General features: G+C 40.4%; 1 protein-coding gene across 6 annotated transcripts in view; it reads right to left on the bottom strand.

The window, feature by feature from the left end:
• Window positions 1–18,517, bottom strand: part of col15a1b (collagen, type XV, alpha 1b) — a 44,992-nt gene extending 26,475 nt beyond the window's left edge. For 5 of the 6 annotated variants that reach the window (XM_047590509.1, XM_047590511.1, XM_047590510.1 and 2 more), the window contains exon 1: window positions 2,037–2,786. In XM_047590509.1, coding sequence (XP_047446465.1) covers window positions 2,037–2,436 — 400 coding nt within the window. In that variant the 5' untranslated portion in view covers window positions 2,437–2,786. Of the gene's footprint in view, window positions 1–2,036; window positions 2,787–18,044; window positions 18,110–18,368 lie in introns of those variants that run through there. The other variant, XM_047590515.1, reaches the window with a different exon arrangement.
• Window positions 18,518–18,810: the final 293 nt, after the last annotated feature.

The following is an 18,810-nucleotide window of genomic DNA, read 5'->3' as shown; positions in this document are numbered from 1 at the left end:
TTCACATTCCCATGATTCTCCCCCTCTATGGATTACGTCTTCCGTAGCGACAATCGCTCGTCTCGGCAAAAAAATAAATAAATAAATAAAATTTGCATGCACTTAAAAGCACATCAAATAGACAAGTCTCCCACATGAACGCACACACAAAAGCCAGACCAGACAGGCCAACATTCGGGGGTCTCTAATTCATCAGCCTGACCAACTGGAAACATACCTGATTAGAGGGTTTAGTCAGTGTCAGTGTGTGTGCATGGGTGCTCACACCACCCGAGTGGACTTCTGCACATTTGCAGGTTTATTACACAAACCTAGGTTGTGAGTGGGCAAACAAAACACACATACAGCTCACTCCCACAGTCCAGATGTGCAGTCATTAGTGCTCTGTAATGAGCAAAAGAAACAGGCAATTATTCTGAGAGACAGTTAACCAGGGGGCAGTGCAGAGGTCTAACTTTATTCCTGCCCTGCTGGACACACAGTTAACAATAAGGGCCGATCTCACTGTTGCAACCAGCTCACAGAGACAGAGACCTGGTGGAGGTTAACAGCCCCTTGTTTTAAGATGCGTCTTACAGAAGGACCTTTTCACACTCTTACTGCAAACAAAAATAATTAAAGAGGGCTTCAAGTACACAGAGTGCACACAAGTGCAAAACTGAAGACTCTTACTTTCTGGTTTTATCGGATTATCAAAACAATACTGATAATAAAATAATGAATAAAATGCCAAAGAGAAAAGCAATATAATATTTTCAGGTCGATACACTTAACTCCACAGCAAGGGATTGTGAATTCCGCTAGTTAGCGTTTTCATAGTTTGGTTTAGTAATTTTTATTTTCTATGACTAGATGTGTGTGAATAACACATAATTATAATGTATTTATTTCGATTCCCACTAAAGACAAAATGAGTAAAGTGAGAAAACTTAGGCTTAGCCAAAGCTGGCTGCTGCTGTCTAAACCTGATTCACAAACTACGATCAGCTATTAACTGGAGTTGTTGGATTTCTTGGTTTGGAGACTGTTGAACATTTTAGTTTTCACTAAAGGTGCACGATTAACATGTATTCCTTCTCTCTTTGCTATAGAAAAAAAGTAGCAGGAGCTTTACAACAAACAGCAACGATAAACGTGTGACTAGCTGGAGGACATGGCTGAGCATTTAGCCAGACATTTCCATTTTAGTGAATACTGAACTTACTGAACTTAGAAAGTATGTGCCTTTTTAAAAAGGGGTTCTGTGGGGCTGTGGGTACATCCGTTTCTAATGACATCATGTTATCCAGATTAAACAGTAGACATGACAAGATCTGTGCCACATCACACATCACAAATTCTTGTTAAATATATCTCTGAACACTATTTACTTTCTAGTTACTAAGGTTTCAGTCAAGATTCAAGTCAATCAAATAATACTTAATTCAATTCAATTTCATTCATTGTTTTCTTCAAACCAAGTATGTCAGTCAATTAATCTCTAAGTCATTTTGCGTCACATTTTCCCCTCTTTATTCCCTTCTCATAATTCTAATCCTCATTACATTGGCCACATGGATGCTTGATCAGCTTGTGGAGACTTATAAAATGAATATGACCTACTCCCCCATTGTTGCCACTTGTAACCTTTTAAACCATTTGACCCACGTATGCCACACAAGCCTCTCTCTTGAATCTATAGGTTTAGCGCAGGGCACGTCAGGCCAGGACCGTGTCACATACCACACACAATAACTCCTGTCTAACCTCGTGATATGCGCTCAGACAAGAGTTTAGGAAATTCCAGATGCCACATTTAGCACGAAGACAAAACAGAATTATTGACAAATCAACATGACAGCACATGAGGAGACATACAAAACTGTGCAAAGTGGCAAAGTGCCGGTGAAAACCTTTCACTTTTGCAGAATTACCTGTAGAACATAATGATCTAAAGGTGGGAATCATCACCGACCCCATGGCCGGATGTGATATTAGTTAAACCAAATCACTCACTCAGAACTCTGCTTGACAGAGGTATTTACTTTAACACTCACCACTTTTCCAGTGTTTTAGAAGTTTGTACTGGGACTTAATTATGCTGCCTCTGACTGTATTCTTCTCTGGAGGTAATGCCTCAGGTCCAACAGCGCTTTGGGCAGAGACTGATACTATTGAGCTGGGTAGAGTAGAGGCCACCACAGACCCCTCTGATGGAGTACCCTCCACAGTTTTCTCCATCACCCCGTCCTCATTTCCCACCCACTCTGTTGCTGTCCGTGGGGGGTCAGAAGGGCCCAAGAGGGTAATAAACCCAGAGGTGATGGTAGGAGTACCGGAGGACGGAGAGCTGTAGGTTTCGGTTTTTGGGTTTGCCCACAACAAACTCCACCATTGGGCTTGTATGGGAGAGGAGAGGAGGAAGAGGAGGATAAGAGAGATCTGCATGGCTCTCATCCTCTCACACACACTGATGCACTGCAGTCCGCTCCTTCAGCTTCAAAACACACATCCAAACGCAGGACGGACAGGTGACACGTTTCCAGCTTTGATAGGTGACTGATTGACACAATCCTCCAGAGTGCCAGAGTAATCCAGGGATCCAGTGGGACAAAAACATTCAAAGATCAGTCCGTTGGCTCTCTGTCGTCTCTCTTCTTTTCTTCTCCTCTATGTTATGGCCTCCCTTTCTCCAGCAGCCCCTGTCTCTTGCTCTGTTTGTGATGTCTCCAACTCTCTTCCCCCACTCTCCTCTTTCCCCTGTGTAATTACTGACTCCCCTTCCTCTGGAAGGGGGCACTCTCTACCACAGCTGACTTGATTTTCTCTCCCCTTTTTTCTCAGACACAGAGATTAGAGTGTTAGTTATCTGACGACTCCTCCTTTCTCCTCCTTCCCTTGACTCTCGTCAAACATTCAGGAGCAAAGTACTGGAACGCAGCATAACAATGCTCAAAAAGGACCAACTATCTTTGGAACTACATATTCATATAGATACACAGCTTTACATGTACCTCAGTCTGTATAAGCCCAAGCATTAGCAATGCATAAGAAAGAGGGTTTACACAATGTGCAACCTCAGCTTGTAATTACTTTCACTGTGTGTAGCTTTCAGTGTGAGTTTCTTAGTTGTTCAGGTCTGCATTAGACCCTACAGAATAATACTGATTCAAAAGACATCCAAATAAGTAGTATAACATAAGGATGAAATTAATATACAAAATCTATGTCTCCGTATTAAAACTAAAAATTCTTCACAATACTTTAAGAAAAGAAATGAAGATCCTCTGTAACAGCTCAGTAGTGAGATGGTGACGATGCAGCACCCAACACTGCTTCAATCATCAGAATCACAATGAATAACACAAAAGTTCATCCTAATTCCTCACCATTAGTCCCTTACCTTGAAGACTGATGGTGTTAAGAATGTCCATTTTTAAAATTCCACGTTTGTGTTCATCTCTACTTACGTAGCTTATTGAGCAAAGTAGCTTCTCCCCTCCCCTTGCTATGGTTACCATATTAAATACCTCACTACGTGTCAGTCGTTGTAATTGATTCAGTGCTTTATTACTGCTTGCAAGTGTGCTTTAAAGGGGATAAGATGAACTCACACCAGTTGCTTTATTTTAATGTTCTTTTTGAAGAATAAGAAGTTTTTTGTTGTCATTGTCTAGTGAAAAACAAGAACATACAGTTTGGCAGCTCTTTGACTCAAGAGCAATAAAAACAGAAACTGCAGCAGCATAAAGATTAAAAAAGCTATAGCAGCACAGAAAGGAATGTAATTGGTATGATGATTGGAAAAAATAGCAGCATTTAAAGTAGTACAGTAGTGCAAATGGTATCTATCTTGGTGCAAATATGCCTGTTGAGGTAGGTGGACTGGGGAGTGACTATGGGGGTTATTGCACTGCAGCAGTTTATGAAGGAGAGGGTGACGGTGTGAGGGTCTGTAGAAGCTGATTTTTAGTCTATTAGTTCTAGATTTGACAATCCAGTATCTATTTAAGGACAGTTCATTAACAGAAAATGTCTTGACCATTAAGAGAGAACATTTGTCATCACCTGACACAAATCAAGATTGTTCTTTTAATTGCATAAGGTTGAATGCAAGTATTTATACAGTGTGGAGGTTTCTCTGCTGCAGCTCACTGATCATGGAGTGGGGACAGGGGCCCCATGTTGCTGATGACAAAGGGATGCCTGTTCTGTTGTATTGTATGCATCTCTAAACGTTTGGTCCGGGATTTTAAATGTGAGGTCCAGGATGAGGGTCGGGGTGCCGCTGAAGTGGGGGTGCTGGATGGAGGTGTTTGTTTTGGCTGACATGTTACTGGAGCAATATTACGCTGAACCAAAAAGAACGGCTGAAAATAGTCTCTTTACAATTTTGCTTGAAATAGCTACATGAGAAATGGTGATGATATCAGGACTACCTGCTTGGACAGTAATTCAGGGTGATTATTCAGAATTTCTCAAGTTTTCTCAGAATTCCAAGTTGAAACACTAGTTGCATGAAAAGATGAGACTGATGGGACTGTTATCATCCTCAAAACATTCATGAAACAAACACTAAAATATATTGCTATTTCTAAGGTATTCCACAGCTTTTACAGGGATTTTTATGTTAATTATGCCATGAAATCAATTTTAATTAATTAAGTAATGAGAAACCTAACTGAAGAAATTGTCTTCGAGCTATATTTAATATTTACACTGTGACACATTGGGGCCAGCTGTGGCTTGGTAGGTAGAGCAGGTTGTCCAAGCGCCCCTCACAAATAAATGTATCCCCTTAATCTTAGAGATATAATTTCTTTCTCACTCATTTCTTTACCTGGTGGTGGTTGGTTATAGGTGCTATGTTGATATGTGACCCTGACTAGCATGCGGCTCAGAGCACACTGGTGCATGAATAGTTGCGGGAGAAAATGGGCGGGGGGATCTCTAATGGAGCAGATGATAGGTTTAAGGTTTAAAGAGAGGGTAGAGAAGGAAACCCCACAGGGGGAGAAGCTTGATTAGTCAGGGTTGAGGGAGGGGGTGTAGAAGGGTTCTCTGGAGGTGAGGATTCTCTACCACAATGAAACCTGGCACGTACTCCTAACACAATCACACACACAACCTACGTGTTATTACGTAGTATTAGTCAATCACTCCAAACCTCTTTATAAAAGATGCCCATTTACACATCCAGGCCCAATATCCACTCCACTGCTCACTAGCTTTTGTTTTTGATTTACAGGTTAAAATACTGTCTTGTGGGTCTGAACATAGGGTCAAAAAGAAAGAAGAGACCCAACCCAAAACACTGAAAGTCCTAAAACTGAAACAGTGAGCTCAAAGATCCTAAAATGCTCCGTAGTACCGACTGCAGAATCAGGTGAAAGTTCTCTGGTATCTACAGGATCTTTGTTAAGAGTGCACCTCTCCATACTGAACGAATCAGTGTGATCTACTGTTAATATAACAACTGTGATTAGTGCAGCTCTAACCACATTTAAGAGTCAGCAAAAGTTTAAGATGAAACACAAGCTTACAGGTTTGAACAAGATTCACACATCTTCTTTTAAGTTTGCGAAAGAGTTTTCATGAACTGTTACCAGGCGAAACACGTGCTGCAAATACCCTCCTCTGTCTCGAGATTACTCACCCTGCACTAAAAACATTGCTATGTTGTAATTGAAAAAGAAATAAATAGAGGTCATGAAGTTGCAACCCTGCGAAGGCTGCATTCAAGAAACGATAGGATGCGAAAAAATGTTAACTTGACTTTCGTACTGTGTCAGCAAGCAACAAAAAGGCAGTGGTCACTCTCATGTGCAACGTCCGGTCAAAGCACTCCCACATTGTTATGAATGTTTTCAGAGCCCCTTTTTTTTCTATACATGGTGATCCCATTTAGGGCCTCTGGATTCCAGGAAGAGTAACCCCTTCACCCTTCACCTCTCTGTCACTTCCCGCTCTACCTAGCAACCGCCCCAACAATATACTCTAATTGGTTTATGTCACAGCCGATCCCATGGTGAATGCGATGAATTTAACCCCAAAAATAATAAGCCAAGTGGCTGTGGAAGCTGTGAAGGGTGAGAAATCACATGATAAGGAGACACGGCCCCTATGGAATTACAGGTTAAAGCTTTACGAGTTTTAATTGTTTTCAGAATTTTATTGTTTTGTCGTGCCATCAAAAAAAGTGTATGTTTCCTCTATCCGCCACTAAAAAAATGTACTTACATAAAGAGAGCATATAATAAGAAATATGATACTCTTAACACAAGTGAGGAAAGGTAATAAAGCTCACACATGATCACACATATCAGCCGTAGCATAGCCCTGTTCACACATATTGACTCTCTGCCACCATCTTGTGGCCAAAAGCTGTAAAACACACAATCTGCAGGGAAGAAGAGTTGCCGCTATGCAGTTGATAACACACATTTATTTGGTTGGTACGACACAACAACTCGAAGTAACTAATAGTTATTATGATTTGGTATATCATCATGTTGGTTTATAAGGAAAATATCCTGACTAAGGTTATGAAGACACAATAACTACCAGCTGTAAGATTTCAATATGCTGTTATTTTGACACTACTAGTGAGCATAAAGACCGGGAAGTTAAAGTTCACATACAAAAAAAGAATTGAAAAACTGGAAAACTGAATAAATAGTGGCAGATGAAAAACCTGAATTTGCTGTTACACATCCTGTTTGTGTGCGATATTAAATCTTGCGTGTGTATGCGTTCTTGGTTGTGTACACCAATGTACTAGCACTTTGCCAATTAGAGCGAAAGAGGTTCTGGCTCGTGGAGTAGTGATTTTGTGCCAGAGCAACAAGAACTCATTTACTCAGAACGACTGTGCAGATGCAGATATATATATATTTTTTTTAAAAAAATAAATAAAATAAAATAAAAACAAAAATCCACTGCTTTAATGACAGCTATAACACTTAGATGTTTATCTTTTTGACATTTTTAGCTGATCTTTTGTATATATGTGCGCATGGCTCTAAGTTTTATTCTACCCCAGCAGATTTGACTGACTCGTCCTCTCAACCAACCGTAAAGCAGGTAGCTTAGTGGGCGGGCTGAAAAGGTCAACAGAGAGGACCTGTTCTCAGGCAATGGCATACCACAAATACACAATTTGCCACTAGTCGAACAGTCAATGAAGCCTGTGTTGCACAGCAGTGTTTTTTTTCTCCCTCCATCCTCCCTCCTCTTCTGCTCCCCCTACTATGTGTTTTCATTTCATATTTCTAGGCCACTCTCACCCTGAAAATTTTGGAGCACACGTATGAGCCTTTACATGAAAGCGTGGCCAACTGACGCTGTCCTCACGAGTGGCTAGTCCTCATCCACTATAAGATTCCTGTCAATGTTCAGAGGCCATTAGAGCCACAGACAAACATCACTAATACGCCTAATAAAGTGAGGTTATTGTCCAAAAACTAAGCTGCAGACAAAATGAAGTCATTCAGCTGCCAAAGTGCTTCCAGAAAGTTTTGATAATCTGTCATTGGCGACTGGTGATGAAAAAATAAAGAAGAAAAAGAAGATACCCAGAAGACAATAATGAATTAAAACATTTCTAAACTTATTTAGTGACACGTGTTTTCCAAATGCTTCCCCATAGCATTGGCTCAACATTTGCATCTATCGAGAAGAATGAAATAGAAGGAGCACGTATTGATGGATGAAGTTCAGGTTTGGGACACTGATAGCACAGTTCAAGATACATACTTGAGAAAAGTCCCACATTAATCTAGCTAACCTAATCTAGCTTTCACCATCACTGAGGGACAGCAACACTTTCTATCTGTGGCCCTGCAAACGGTTATGGTTCAGTGGTGATTGCCTGAGTGGGACACGGTCCCCAGGCCTGATTGAATCTCTGTGGTGTCCAGGACGGCAGGTGGGAGACAAAAAATGTCTGGAATGTGGGAGACGATGGTAGACGTGCACATGCAAAGACACACAATGAGGTAGGACCTTGAGCATAAGCTTCAAAGAGTGTGAGAACTGGTGTCTGTTTGTGTGTAAGACAGACTACCTGCAGGCCAGAGAGGCAGTGTGGCCTGGGAATGGTTTGAATCTATCAGACTCTATCAGTCCCCTTCTCAGTGAGTTCAAACCACCTATTGGTAGAGCCGGTAATTGGGTAGGAATGTTAAAATTGGTGTTATTGGGTTTCATATGTTAAATATTTAGTGATGACATATTCTGAGCCCAGAATACAGCAAGTTACAGTAATCAAGTGAGATTCAATATTATTAAAATATTACAAAGGTGCAAGAGGTAGTACTGAACAAGACTTTTCAAAAATTAACGATTCATTAAAGACTCATGCATTCGGTCTAAGAGGACAGAGTATCTAAGTGAGGCGAAGGTTTTGTGTTTTAATGTTCTGAATATCTGCAAGACAGAGTTCTGTTTGTCCAATTGTTTAAGTCAAAATAACTTAAGATTCTCTGCAAAACAAAGCGGCCTGTAGGTAAAATAGTGAATGGCAAAGGGCAGAGAACTGAGCCTTGAGGCACTCCATAAACAAACTAAATGAAAAACAAAAATGTTCTACTTCAGAAGAATAATTAAACGTTAAGATCTGAAGTTAATGATATCTCTACTTGCTACTTAAGATGTTCAATTGGAACAGTAAGGCCTAAAATCACAGTAGATGTATAATCACAGTCCACTGATAAAAGAATATCTTTAAGAACTCACACAGCAGCAGCCTAATCTGAAACTCAACTGAAATACATTAAAAGGCTCGGTGCCACTCAGGTAATAAATGATCCGCTCAACAGTTGTGTTCTTCAAGCCCTGGTGAAAGTTTAGATATTGGGTTGGTCGAGAGGTGCCTTTTTGAGAAATAGTAGAACACTAGCTGAACTAGATTCCATGACATGAGAGTAAGGAGCACATCACTGTCAAGACCAGGGCAGAAATGTAATAAATAAGTGTGTGAGTGGTCCTGGTACATGGTTTAAAAGTAGTAAACTGATTAGATGTCGCAAATAATATTGTAAATTATGGGAAAAGGGTGGGTAGATAAAGGGAGGGACGGACTTAGGGAAACAAAGAGGCCTCCTTTAGAGTAGAGGATGAGAAAAGAGAACAGGAAAGATAAAAACAGGACAAAAGAAAACAGGAGAAAATTGGAAGCCAGTGAGGTTATCAGAAGAGTCTGACCCTGGGGTAGGATTAACCCTAAGACATGACCTGCCCCCTCCAACACACACACAAAGACTAAGAAAGGCATAGAAGCTAAGGACTTTGACGGGATGTTTTCTTTTATTTAAAGAAAACTGCACTGTAATGAGTGACAAATGAAGTTGTACTCTGTGCTGTTAGATTATATCAGATTAACCAAGGGCTCAGTGACAACATAGACGACAATTAAGCTTTGCTATAGAAACTATATTTACACAGTCCACTCTTTTGGTTTCTGGTTGTACTTGTAATATTGGCAGTGGATCACCTGTTGTAACTGGTGGGTCACGATAAAGGATATCAGGAATCCTCCTGACATAAAACAGCCCTCCAGCTTCAAACTTGTTTTCTTGTGGTGAAAGTGAGAATCACTACTACTAACGGAGCCAAGATAACACAGCTGACTACACTTAGCAGGAATGTGATCTCAGGTGAATTCACTTTATTCATTTATTTAACGTTCATTATCTTACAAGGTTGTGGTCTAAATCTCAAAGAACAGACAGGCGAGTAACCAGATGAGGGTAAAAGGCCCTGTCCTGTAAACTTATCACCTTGCTGAAGTGCCCTTAAGTTAGAATTCCTATAAGCTTGAGGTTTCGTCCTGTGACCTTTGACATCAGACGGAAGGTTGGTTTTCACAAACTTCATCTGACAAACACAGGGATTACACTAAATTAAATCGATATGAAAAGCCTCTTTCCACACAATGCAAGGTTCAACATTTTCTCTGGACTCTTCCGCCCCATTTTAGCATCTGTAAGGTCACTGTTTTGGATTTCACCTCCTTTACTTCTACAGCAGCAGACTTTATAAAGGAAATAAGATTGTTATACAGCAAAATTATAAAGCCACAGAATTTCTAAGAGATTGAATAAAGAACTTTTAATGAAGAATTGATAATGTGGAGAATTTGCCAGAGTTGTAAGGGACCAGTTTATTAGCTGGCTTTCTATATGAGCAGATTTATAGGGTGGTAACATGTTAATGTGTTTACAGCTTTTCCCACTACCCCCACCCTGGTTTAAAGCTGTCGTTATTCACAGGTTAGTTTGAGGCAGCTGTACAGTAATATTCAGGTTGATAAACGTAGTTACCAACAGTATTTATTATTTTCATCAAAATAACTTTTCACTTTACTTCATTCATTTTCCAATTCCAATTGATACAAAGAAAGAAATACCTCTGCATGCGTTAAAATAATGAGCTGAAAGATGCAAATATTCTGTTGATCTGTCACTTTGAGAGTAACTTTTCATATGACATGTATTGTACATTTTTGATCTCATCTGACATAAAAAAAGCTGGTTGCAGCTTTGAGATATACTGTTTTTAGATTATTTTTTCACCCATTTTAGTTGTAAAATTGAGGTAAATATGGGTGAAATGGTAAGTTTTATGTGGTGAGAGTGGTTTAATTTTTTACAAGGTGCCCACAGAGTCCCAGGTTAATGACAAAGTAACTGGATTAATGCTCCAGATGAACTTCTGATACACACACACACAGTACAAATACACACACACAAGTCCACTGAATGGCACACTGTATGGCCTACAGCATATTTCAGATAGAGGAATGCATTGTTTGGACTTGTCATGGGGTCAGGGGTGGACATCTGCTGAGGGACAGTTTCCATTACATCGAGTGTCCAGAGTCATTGCTCCATCTTACTGCCCACAACCCCCTGCCATCCCCTCACCCTTATTTCACCTCCAGAAACACGCATTCATGCAGAGAGAGACAGAACCGATGATTTTTTATTTTTTTTTAACATGTGCTAATGCCTGCTCAGTTGAAAGGGCTAGCTAGACACAGAGAAAGACAAGCTGGTGGACATGAACATGAAAAAATCTGTACCTCCACTACCTTAAAATCACGTGCCATTTTCCTATAGCACAATCATGAATGCTATTGGAATATATTGTCTACAAATACTGCAAGTCTTGAACCAACCTACACAAAATGGGTGCCAAGCAGATCTAGACTGAATTATTCATATCGTCTCATGTCCTGCTTATGCATGTGTAAGGCACAGGGACACTGAATGTGAGATTCTCAGCATGTGTGTGTGCGTAGGGATGTTTGCTCAGCTGCAAGTGTTGTTCTCCGAGCTCCTTGCATGGGCTCATCTCCTCCTCTAATGTTAATGGAACACAAGGGAGGCACAGTAAAGGGGAATTCTTGAAAGTGGCGTTATCACAGGTGCGAATCCCACTGGGCGACCCCGGCATAAAAACTAATACAATCATGGGGCTGGAAGGAGATTTGGGTTGGTGAGGGCCTCCTGGTCAGTGATGTCACTCCTGTTTGTGTTTTGGAAAGGGGGCTGCATTGTGTATTGTGACAGACATTTGTGTGGAATGAAAGGCAACCTTCAGAGAAATGTGACAGGAAAATATTATCTCATGTTTGCCCCAGTGTCTCCCTGGCAATGTACCGTCGATTGCCTTCCACCCACTGAATGTCCACCACAAAAATCCCCATTGTTCTGCACTGCTGGAGTAAAACGCTGTACAGCGTGATGGTTTCCCTCTGTGCATCTATTAGCAGAGACCGGCACAGGTGTAGTCAACCCCACATGGAGGATATACATCATTTTGTTACCTGTGGCATCTTCAGCACAACTGCTTCTCCTTTGTTAACTGGGGTAAAAATATATTTGTAACTTTTTTTTTCCTCATGTGCACAAAACCAGAAGTGATCAGGTCATTTTTGGAAAACTGATAAGATGGGATGTGAGGAGTATTCACATCGCTGTAGTTGTGAGCCCACATTTCACCTTTAAGGTCAGGGAGAGTGGGAGAAGCCACACTTCTCCTTCACCTAGGTGAAGTGTCTGAACCACTGTGTCTAATCAGTTTTTTCTATGCTTGTGACATTGTAGCTGCTACAAGAGATGCTGCCAAACGTAATTTCATTGTACTCTTGTATGATGACCACAAAGTTTCCTATCTTAAATAATAAACAGTCAGCTGTGGCACAGAATGAGGCTGGTGTGCAGAGGACCTATTTCAAAATAAAAGCTTTATTGAACGTGGAGTTTAAGTACCATACTATAAAGGGATATAATTTGGATTATGGAAATGTATTTTAATTATCCTATTGATTTTACTTAAAAATAAAGTTAAACAAAACTAACTAACAGTAGTCTTCCAACAGTAGTCCTTTAAATGGATTACAAATATTCGTAGTTAAAGAGTGAGAGTGTCAGTGTGTGTGTGTGTTTATGGAACACTGCAAGCAGCAGTATGGGCATCACTACTGTAGCCACAGGCTCAGACCCAAGTATGCAACAGCGTGCCCAACTTTCAACACACACAGAAGAACAGTGTATGTTCAACCTTTCCCTTGAAACTCCAGTCAGTCCCCTCACATAGTCATATGTGAAAAGAGGAGGACTCAGACAAGATTCTCATGCTCATGGCCATTATATGTAAAACCATACATTCCATTGGAGCTGGAAGTTTATGTGGGTCAACAACTTCACTTAAGTCTTCTTGGCAACTTTAAGTTTATCTTTATGGGGCTGGCATCCTACACTGATCTATGTCTAGATGTCTTCAGCAAATCAAGATTAATGATTGGTTAAAACAGTTTAAAATGAATCAGAATTATTATAAGAAAATGTCCCATAAATAAACTGCTTGTGTGTCCCCCGTGCTCTACTCAGGTCATATTATGACTGTCAATCTGCCCAGTAAATACTGGCTTGCTGTGTTAATTGCTCTGTAAACTCACTTCCATCTGTGCACAGTGGCTTTCAGCCGTGGTTTAGAGACTTTTACTGAAGCACTCAGTCTCCACTGATTACATGTATATACATATATGTGTCTGTGTGGCAGTGTTTATATCGCAAAGAGACAGAGTTATATTGCCATACTGGCATGTAAGTGTGTACGCTAACATGCTACTATGCTGGATAGTTCGAAGTTATAACTGAATCTTACACATATTTCACATGTGGCAGAATATTGGTTAGAAGAGTCTTTGGAGATTAGCTACAACTACAATCACAGTGAGAGCATCAGTCAAACCAACGTCATGCTATGGCTACATTTTGGTTACAGTTAGCCTATAGCCACAGCAGACGTTTACACCTGTGATTTGCTCATTGTGACAAGACAAAACTCTGACAGAGGTCTTTTAGTCCTTTCAGCAGTCTGGATTAGCTGGGTTAACGCTACTACCATCTATCCGACAGTCACAGCTGATAATAACCATCCAAGCTGGATAAAATGAGATAGTGCATCAGTGTTTGCAAAGTTCTGCTGGGGCCTAAAATTATGCTTTTCCACAGACGTGGAGCCAGAGTGGGCATATTTAAAAGTGTTGGTGGATTCTTTGCGAACGTTGTACTCTGTGGTAACTTCTCAAAGATGTTCTCTAATTGAAATGTGTTTTCAGCCATTAACTGCAGTCATAAACTGAAAGATAACTCTCCAAAAATACATGAAGTGTCATATTTTCTGCGCTGGTAAAAGCCTCTTTGTATTCTTCATGCCCCAAAGCTTAGATAGCATGGAACATGCACAATGATAACGATTCATAGCCCACTTTTTAAGCATCAACCATGGAAACCGTGTATCCAAACAACAACAACAGACGACCAGGGACATTTTCAGAATTTACTTTCCTAAAATCATGACAAAGCTGTTGAGTTTTTATCATAAGTTGATGATAAAATGATTGCTCACGTCAGTCCTTTCGTTTTCTCTGCAAGAAGCAAAAGTCCTTTTTCTCTTCTCATTTTGAACCCGAGCACACTCTGCTTTCCTCTAAATGCTAATGGGTACCCAAGCTGGAGAACTACATCATCTTTGAACATCCCATCATGGAAAATATGAGAGGATTGGAATGGAAGGCCATTTTCAATGGAAAGTCAAAAGACCCTATAAAGAAACACCCATTCTTATTTTCAAGTTTCCACTGAGAGTTTTTTTTTCCTCCTAAAACCCATAGAGCTGGCCGTTACACACATACAGCAATGACACCTTTTACAGTTGCCCCATTGTGCCCAACTGTGTTCAAATCAAAGTCACTCTGGCTGAATGGGCACATTCCAGACAGGACGCCACTGCAGTGAGGGCGTTCAGTCCTCAAATATACAGAAGACATTTAGGTAGAGAGCCATAAAACACTACAGGGTCCTTGGTGGGAGTTTTCTTCCAGTAACATCAGAGAGCAAACAAGGTCAGGCCGTTGAAAGGCTCATACGTAAAACTTCTGGGGTGGGAGGCAAATGACTGTGAAAACTATGCTTTCGACAGCAGAATGAATTGCATCTGACATAAGACCGAAATTGTCAACAGCAAGATTATGAGACTCTGTACAGAGGAAACTCATCAGAAACAGACTCCTACTGGGTTCACCTTACAATCATTTATATTGGCTAAACATGGAACCCTTTCAGAGCAACTCAACCAATGGTAAATGGAAACTGAAGGTCCTTGATGCAAATAAGAGGGGTTTTGGGAGGGTTGCGAGGTAGCAGAGCATAGTTGGATGTCTGGTAAATGCTAAGATGTCTAGAATGTACTCATCTGAATTTGTTCTAGAAGTTATCTCTGAACCCAAAGGTGTTCATTTCCAGATATTTTACATAAAGATCTTACTTCTCATCGATACGGTTAAACATTAGAAACCCAAAGAACAGTAATATTGGACAATTCTGAATGTGAGTGTGTCTAGTGTGACTAGAGAAAGTGTTTAAATGCACTGTAGAAATTGGGTCACTGCAAAGCTCAAATTAATCATGAATTGGTTATGTAAGCTATCCCAAAGCCTGCAGCATAACCTTTTGAGCCTGCCGCTTTGTTTTTGCGGTATACTGTATGTGATGGAGCAGACAGACCAGTCACACTTGGTGGAGACTGCATCATGAGTCATGACATGTAGTCACATATCTGTGGATGCTCAGGTCAGGCTATTGTGTAGCGTTTGCAGCTAAAACCTACTAACAGCGTAGGTTTGATGCACAAGTATAACTCTTGGTTGAGAGGCAATACAAAAAGATATACATACAAGCAGAGTTCCTTGTTGTTGCATGAAATACTTGATTGTTAAGTTTACATAAAAAGGATCCAAGATTAATGGGTTTACATGCCCCAAAACATAAATCAGAATAAACTACACTAAACAATTTACAGCTTTTTTAACAAGTGTGAAATGGTTCTGTCAATCACTGAACATGCTCGTAATCTAACAGATGAAGTCCTTTATCACACCAGCTTTATTGACAACCTCCTTTATTGAATTCATTCAACAAAAGAAGATAACCAAGAAGGGCCCATGTTTTTACCAGTGATGTCCACATTGATGTTGGGTTCATTCATCTTTTCAAACACTTGTTTGAACAACTTGCTTCCAGCGTTTAGCTACAGCCATGTTTCTGTCCCTTACAGAAACTCACTGCCCTGTGTTGGGCATAGATGCACAGAAGAACTGCTAATAATTCTTTATTGAACAGATTATTAAAACGATTACACTGCCCTAGGTAACACATGGTTAAAGATGGTGAATGATGAAAACCAGCTGTCAGTCAGCAGTGTCTATCACCTTCACCTCCATACCCTTATTTTTTCTGCTCAAATAAAGGGCAATGACTTCCTGTGTCCTGACTGAACGTAGATTAATATTTAAGTGTGGAAATGTCCCATGTGAATATATTTTATAGGGTACCGACCTAAATATCCAGACCACTGATCTAAAAGCTAAATAAAGCACAGCTCTACAAGAAGAATACCCCAATAATTTCTAAGATGTTTAATGATATAGCTTCACTTTGGCAGTTTGGGGCTCAAATTATTTGCAAAAATGTAGATACCCATACCCACCTATTTTTTTTTCCTTGACAGAACACAGATTTCCTAGCCTGGTTTAGCCAGACTCGGTTCTGCTAACATGTCGTTATGATTTCATTATGGGTTTCAACCAACACAGAGAAAAAAGTAACTGCAAACGAAAATGGACAGACCTACCACCAACCAGAGCCATTTTGTTATAAACTGTCACAAGACACTCTCAAGCCTTTGGCAGTACTGTTATAATAACTGTTATAATATATAAATCAGGGCAGAAAATGCAAATCTTTTCATTAAACCATGCTAACATCTACAACATTACTGACCTTATGTAAATGTTAAAAAATGACCGAAAAGTAGCAGTAAATCAAACCTAAGCCCTAACACTACAGATGCTGACATTAAACTGCTGAAAGTGTGTTCTCAACATCTTACTTCAAAGCTTGGTGTGAACCCTCCTCCTAAAGCAAATATCTTGAATACACAAACAGCCAGCGCGGAGGAAAGCCCTCACACCATTACCATACAAACTGAACACTTCACTTCTCACCCTGGTGCAGCATTTGACTTGACGGCCACTTCCAGCTCCCTCATCGGAACACATTCGGAAGATAAAGAGGGCAGAGGAAGCCTGGTCTGTGGCCAAGCAAACAAACTATCACTCTCCAGCAGAGCTGTATAAGGGCCTGTTCAGACCTTGCATTAAAAGAGCCTCACAGCAGGGAGCCACTGAACGAAAACCTCGACAGAGGTGTGAAAATGGAAATGGAAGAGGGCAGAGTCTCGCAATGGGTCTGAGAACGAGGGTCTATTGATGGCAAATTTTGGAGGAAATTGGTTGTTTGGGAATCACTGCTAAGGGGGCACTGTACCAATGAAGCTCGGTGCATTGCAAATTAGTGAGTTAGGGTTTGACAGACACTTGGACACAGCTTGGAGACACTGAGCATCTGATTACAATGAAATAATGCATTTTATGTACCATGTTTTACTTTGGCCCTTACTAGGCGTTAATGGCCAGCATATTCTGACATCGTTGCTCTCATTTTTACCCCATTAAAAACATAGTTAGCACACTTTTATGAAAGCAGTACTCTATCACTCTGGTAGTCTGTAGTTCAAAGATAGCCTACCAGGCTTTAGACTGAGTCATAATAAGAACATCCCCATCCACCTTGTCATGCCTCCAGTCCCTTCTTGGATGGCAGATATGGAGGTTAGGATGTGAGGACTTCCGTCCACTTTGGCACACATTTGTGACAAAGCGAAGTGGAAACATGCAGCGAATAAATCATGGCACACAATTCGTTTGACCAATATTTAAATGTCCTCTGGTGCAGAACTTGCACTGGTTTTGTATGTCATTTTAGCTAATGATGACACAAGCTATAAACAACCTTCTAAAGATGACTCAAAGTAACGAGGTATAGAAAGAGAAGAATTAGCCAGTTAGTCAGATGTGCTGCGATTGCTGCTAGTATATACATTAAAGCATGAAAATGCACTGATAACTCCACTGCTTTACTACTTTTACTCTTCTGTTGTCAGCAACAGCATTCTGTTCTTTAATATCAGAATATTAAAGCACTTCAAAGCTCAAAACCCAGCAACGTGAACCAGTGAAAAAGAAATAATGAATAGTATGTATTCAGGCTTTTCGATGTGAAATGTATGCACCTAAATTCCGACTCTGCTATGATACAAAATTACTCACCTACTCACATAGATTGACTTTACCTGCGGTCAAATGAGGAACTAAAGGTACATCTATGTCTATAGGTCAACAATTTAGCCTTTATATTCAACCTACATCTGAAGATTGCCACAATTTGACACTTATTCTTAATCTTACCTTGTTTTGTATGTGATGACCTACTGAAAGCAAATTTGCATTTAATAGTTACCATTCAAAGGGAGTACATAAATATTAGGAAAGGCTACATGTCAGTCTTTTCATAAAGCATCTATTAGGTCAGTGCTTTCTGTACATTTCCTTACAGTGTCGGGGAAGAAAATTACGCATTAAGCATTATTCTTACCTTCTATAACCTGCAGGGCAGCAGCCAGCCAGCACAGCACAATGAGGTGCAGGGCGAGAGACCACCTGAGGAGCAACATCAGTCATATAATAGATATAATGCAGTGAGCAAAGCGATAGAAATACTTGGAAGCAGCTAAAGCGGTCATGAGTTACAACAAGTTGTAACTGAAGTGTATTAGAATGTGAAGCCGGAGTGGAGCAGAGTTCTGGTCTGAGGTGTAGCTCAAGGATTTCAGAAGATATGAAAAGATCGTTAAATCAATTAAAAACCACCACTGCACATGCAGGAAATGCTGAGGTAATGCGTACAACAACTTCTTACCCTTGAAACATTTTTGCAATTAAATAAATACAAATCCAGCTTTTTTCCAAGGAAATGTGATGGAACTCAGGCAAACTCCGTCGTCTCTGCCTCACCAACAGACCTGAAGTCACACTGCTCTCTCTCTCTCTCTCTCTCTCTCTCGCTCTCTATCTCTCTCTCTCTCTCTCAGCACAAAGGCTTTCTCAGTCCCGAGCTGAGTGACTCCCAGGACCCACGGAGTAGGGAAATCTGACTCCCTTGAAGGAAAAAACTCCCTCAGAAGACCCTCTCTCAAAATCTGCTGCCTGACACAATTTCCTTTCATTAACGCCGATGTCACGCCCAGACAAGGGTCAACATTTAAGGTTAAAATCAGCTACCCATTATTTTTTTTTTTCAAAATCTTCATTACCAAAGTGGCAAGATGCAAGTTGTGCAGATGGATTTACCTGTCATGTTA

The sequence above is a fragment of the Mugil cephalus genome, chromosome 7 (genome assembly GCF_022458985.1).
Source record: "Mugil cephalus isolate CIBA_MC_2020 chromosome 7, CIBA_Mcephalus_1.1, whole genome shotgun sequence".
Taxonomy (NCBI): Eukaryota; Metazoa; Chordata; class Actinopteri; order Mugiliformes; family Mugilidae; genus Mugil; species Mugil cephalus.
This window is presented reverse-complemented; position numbering and strand designations above follow the sequence as displayed.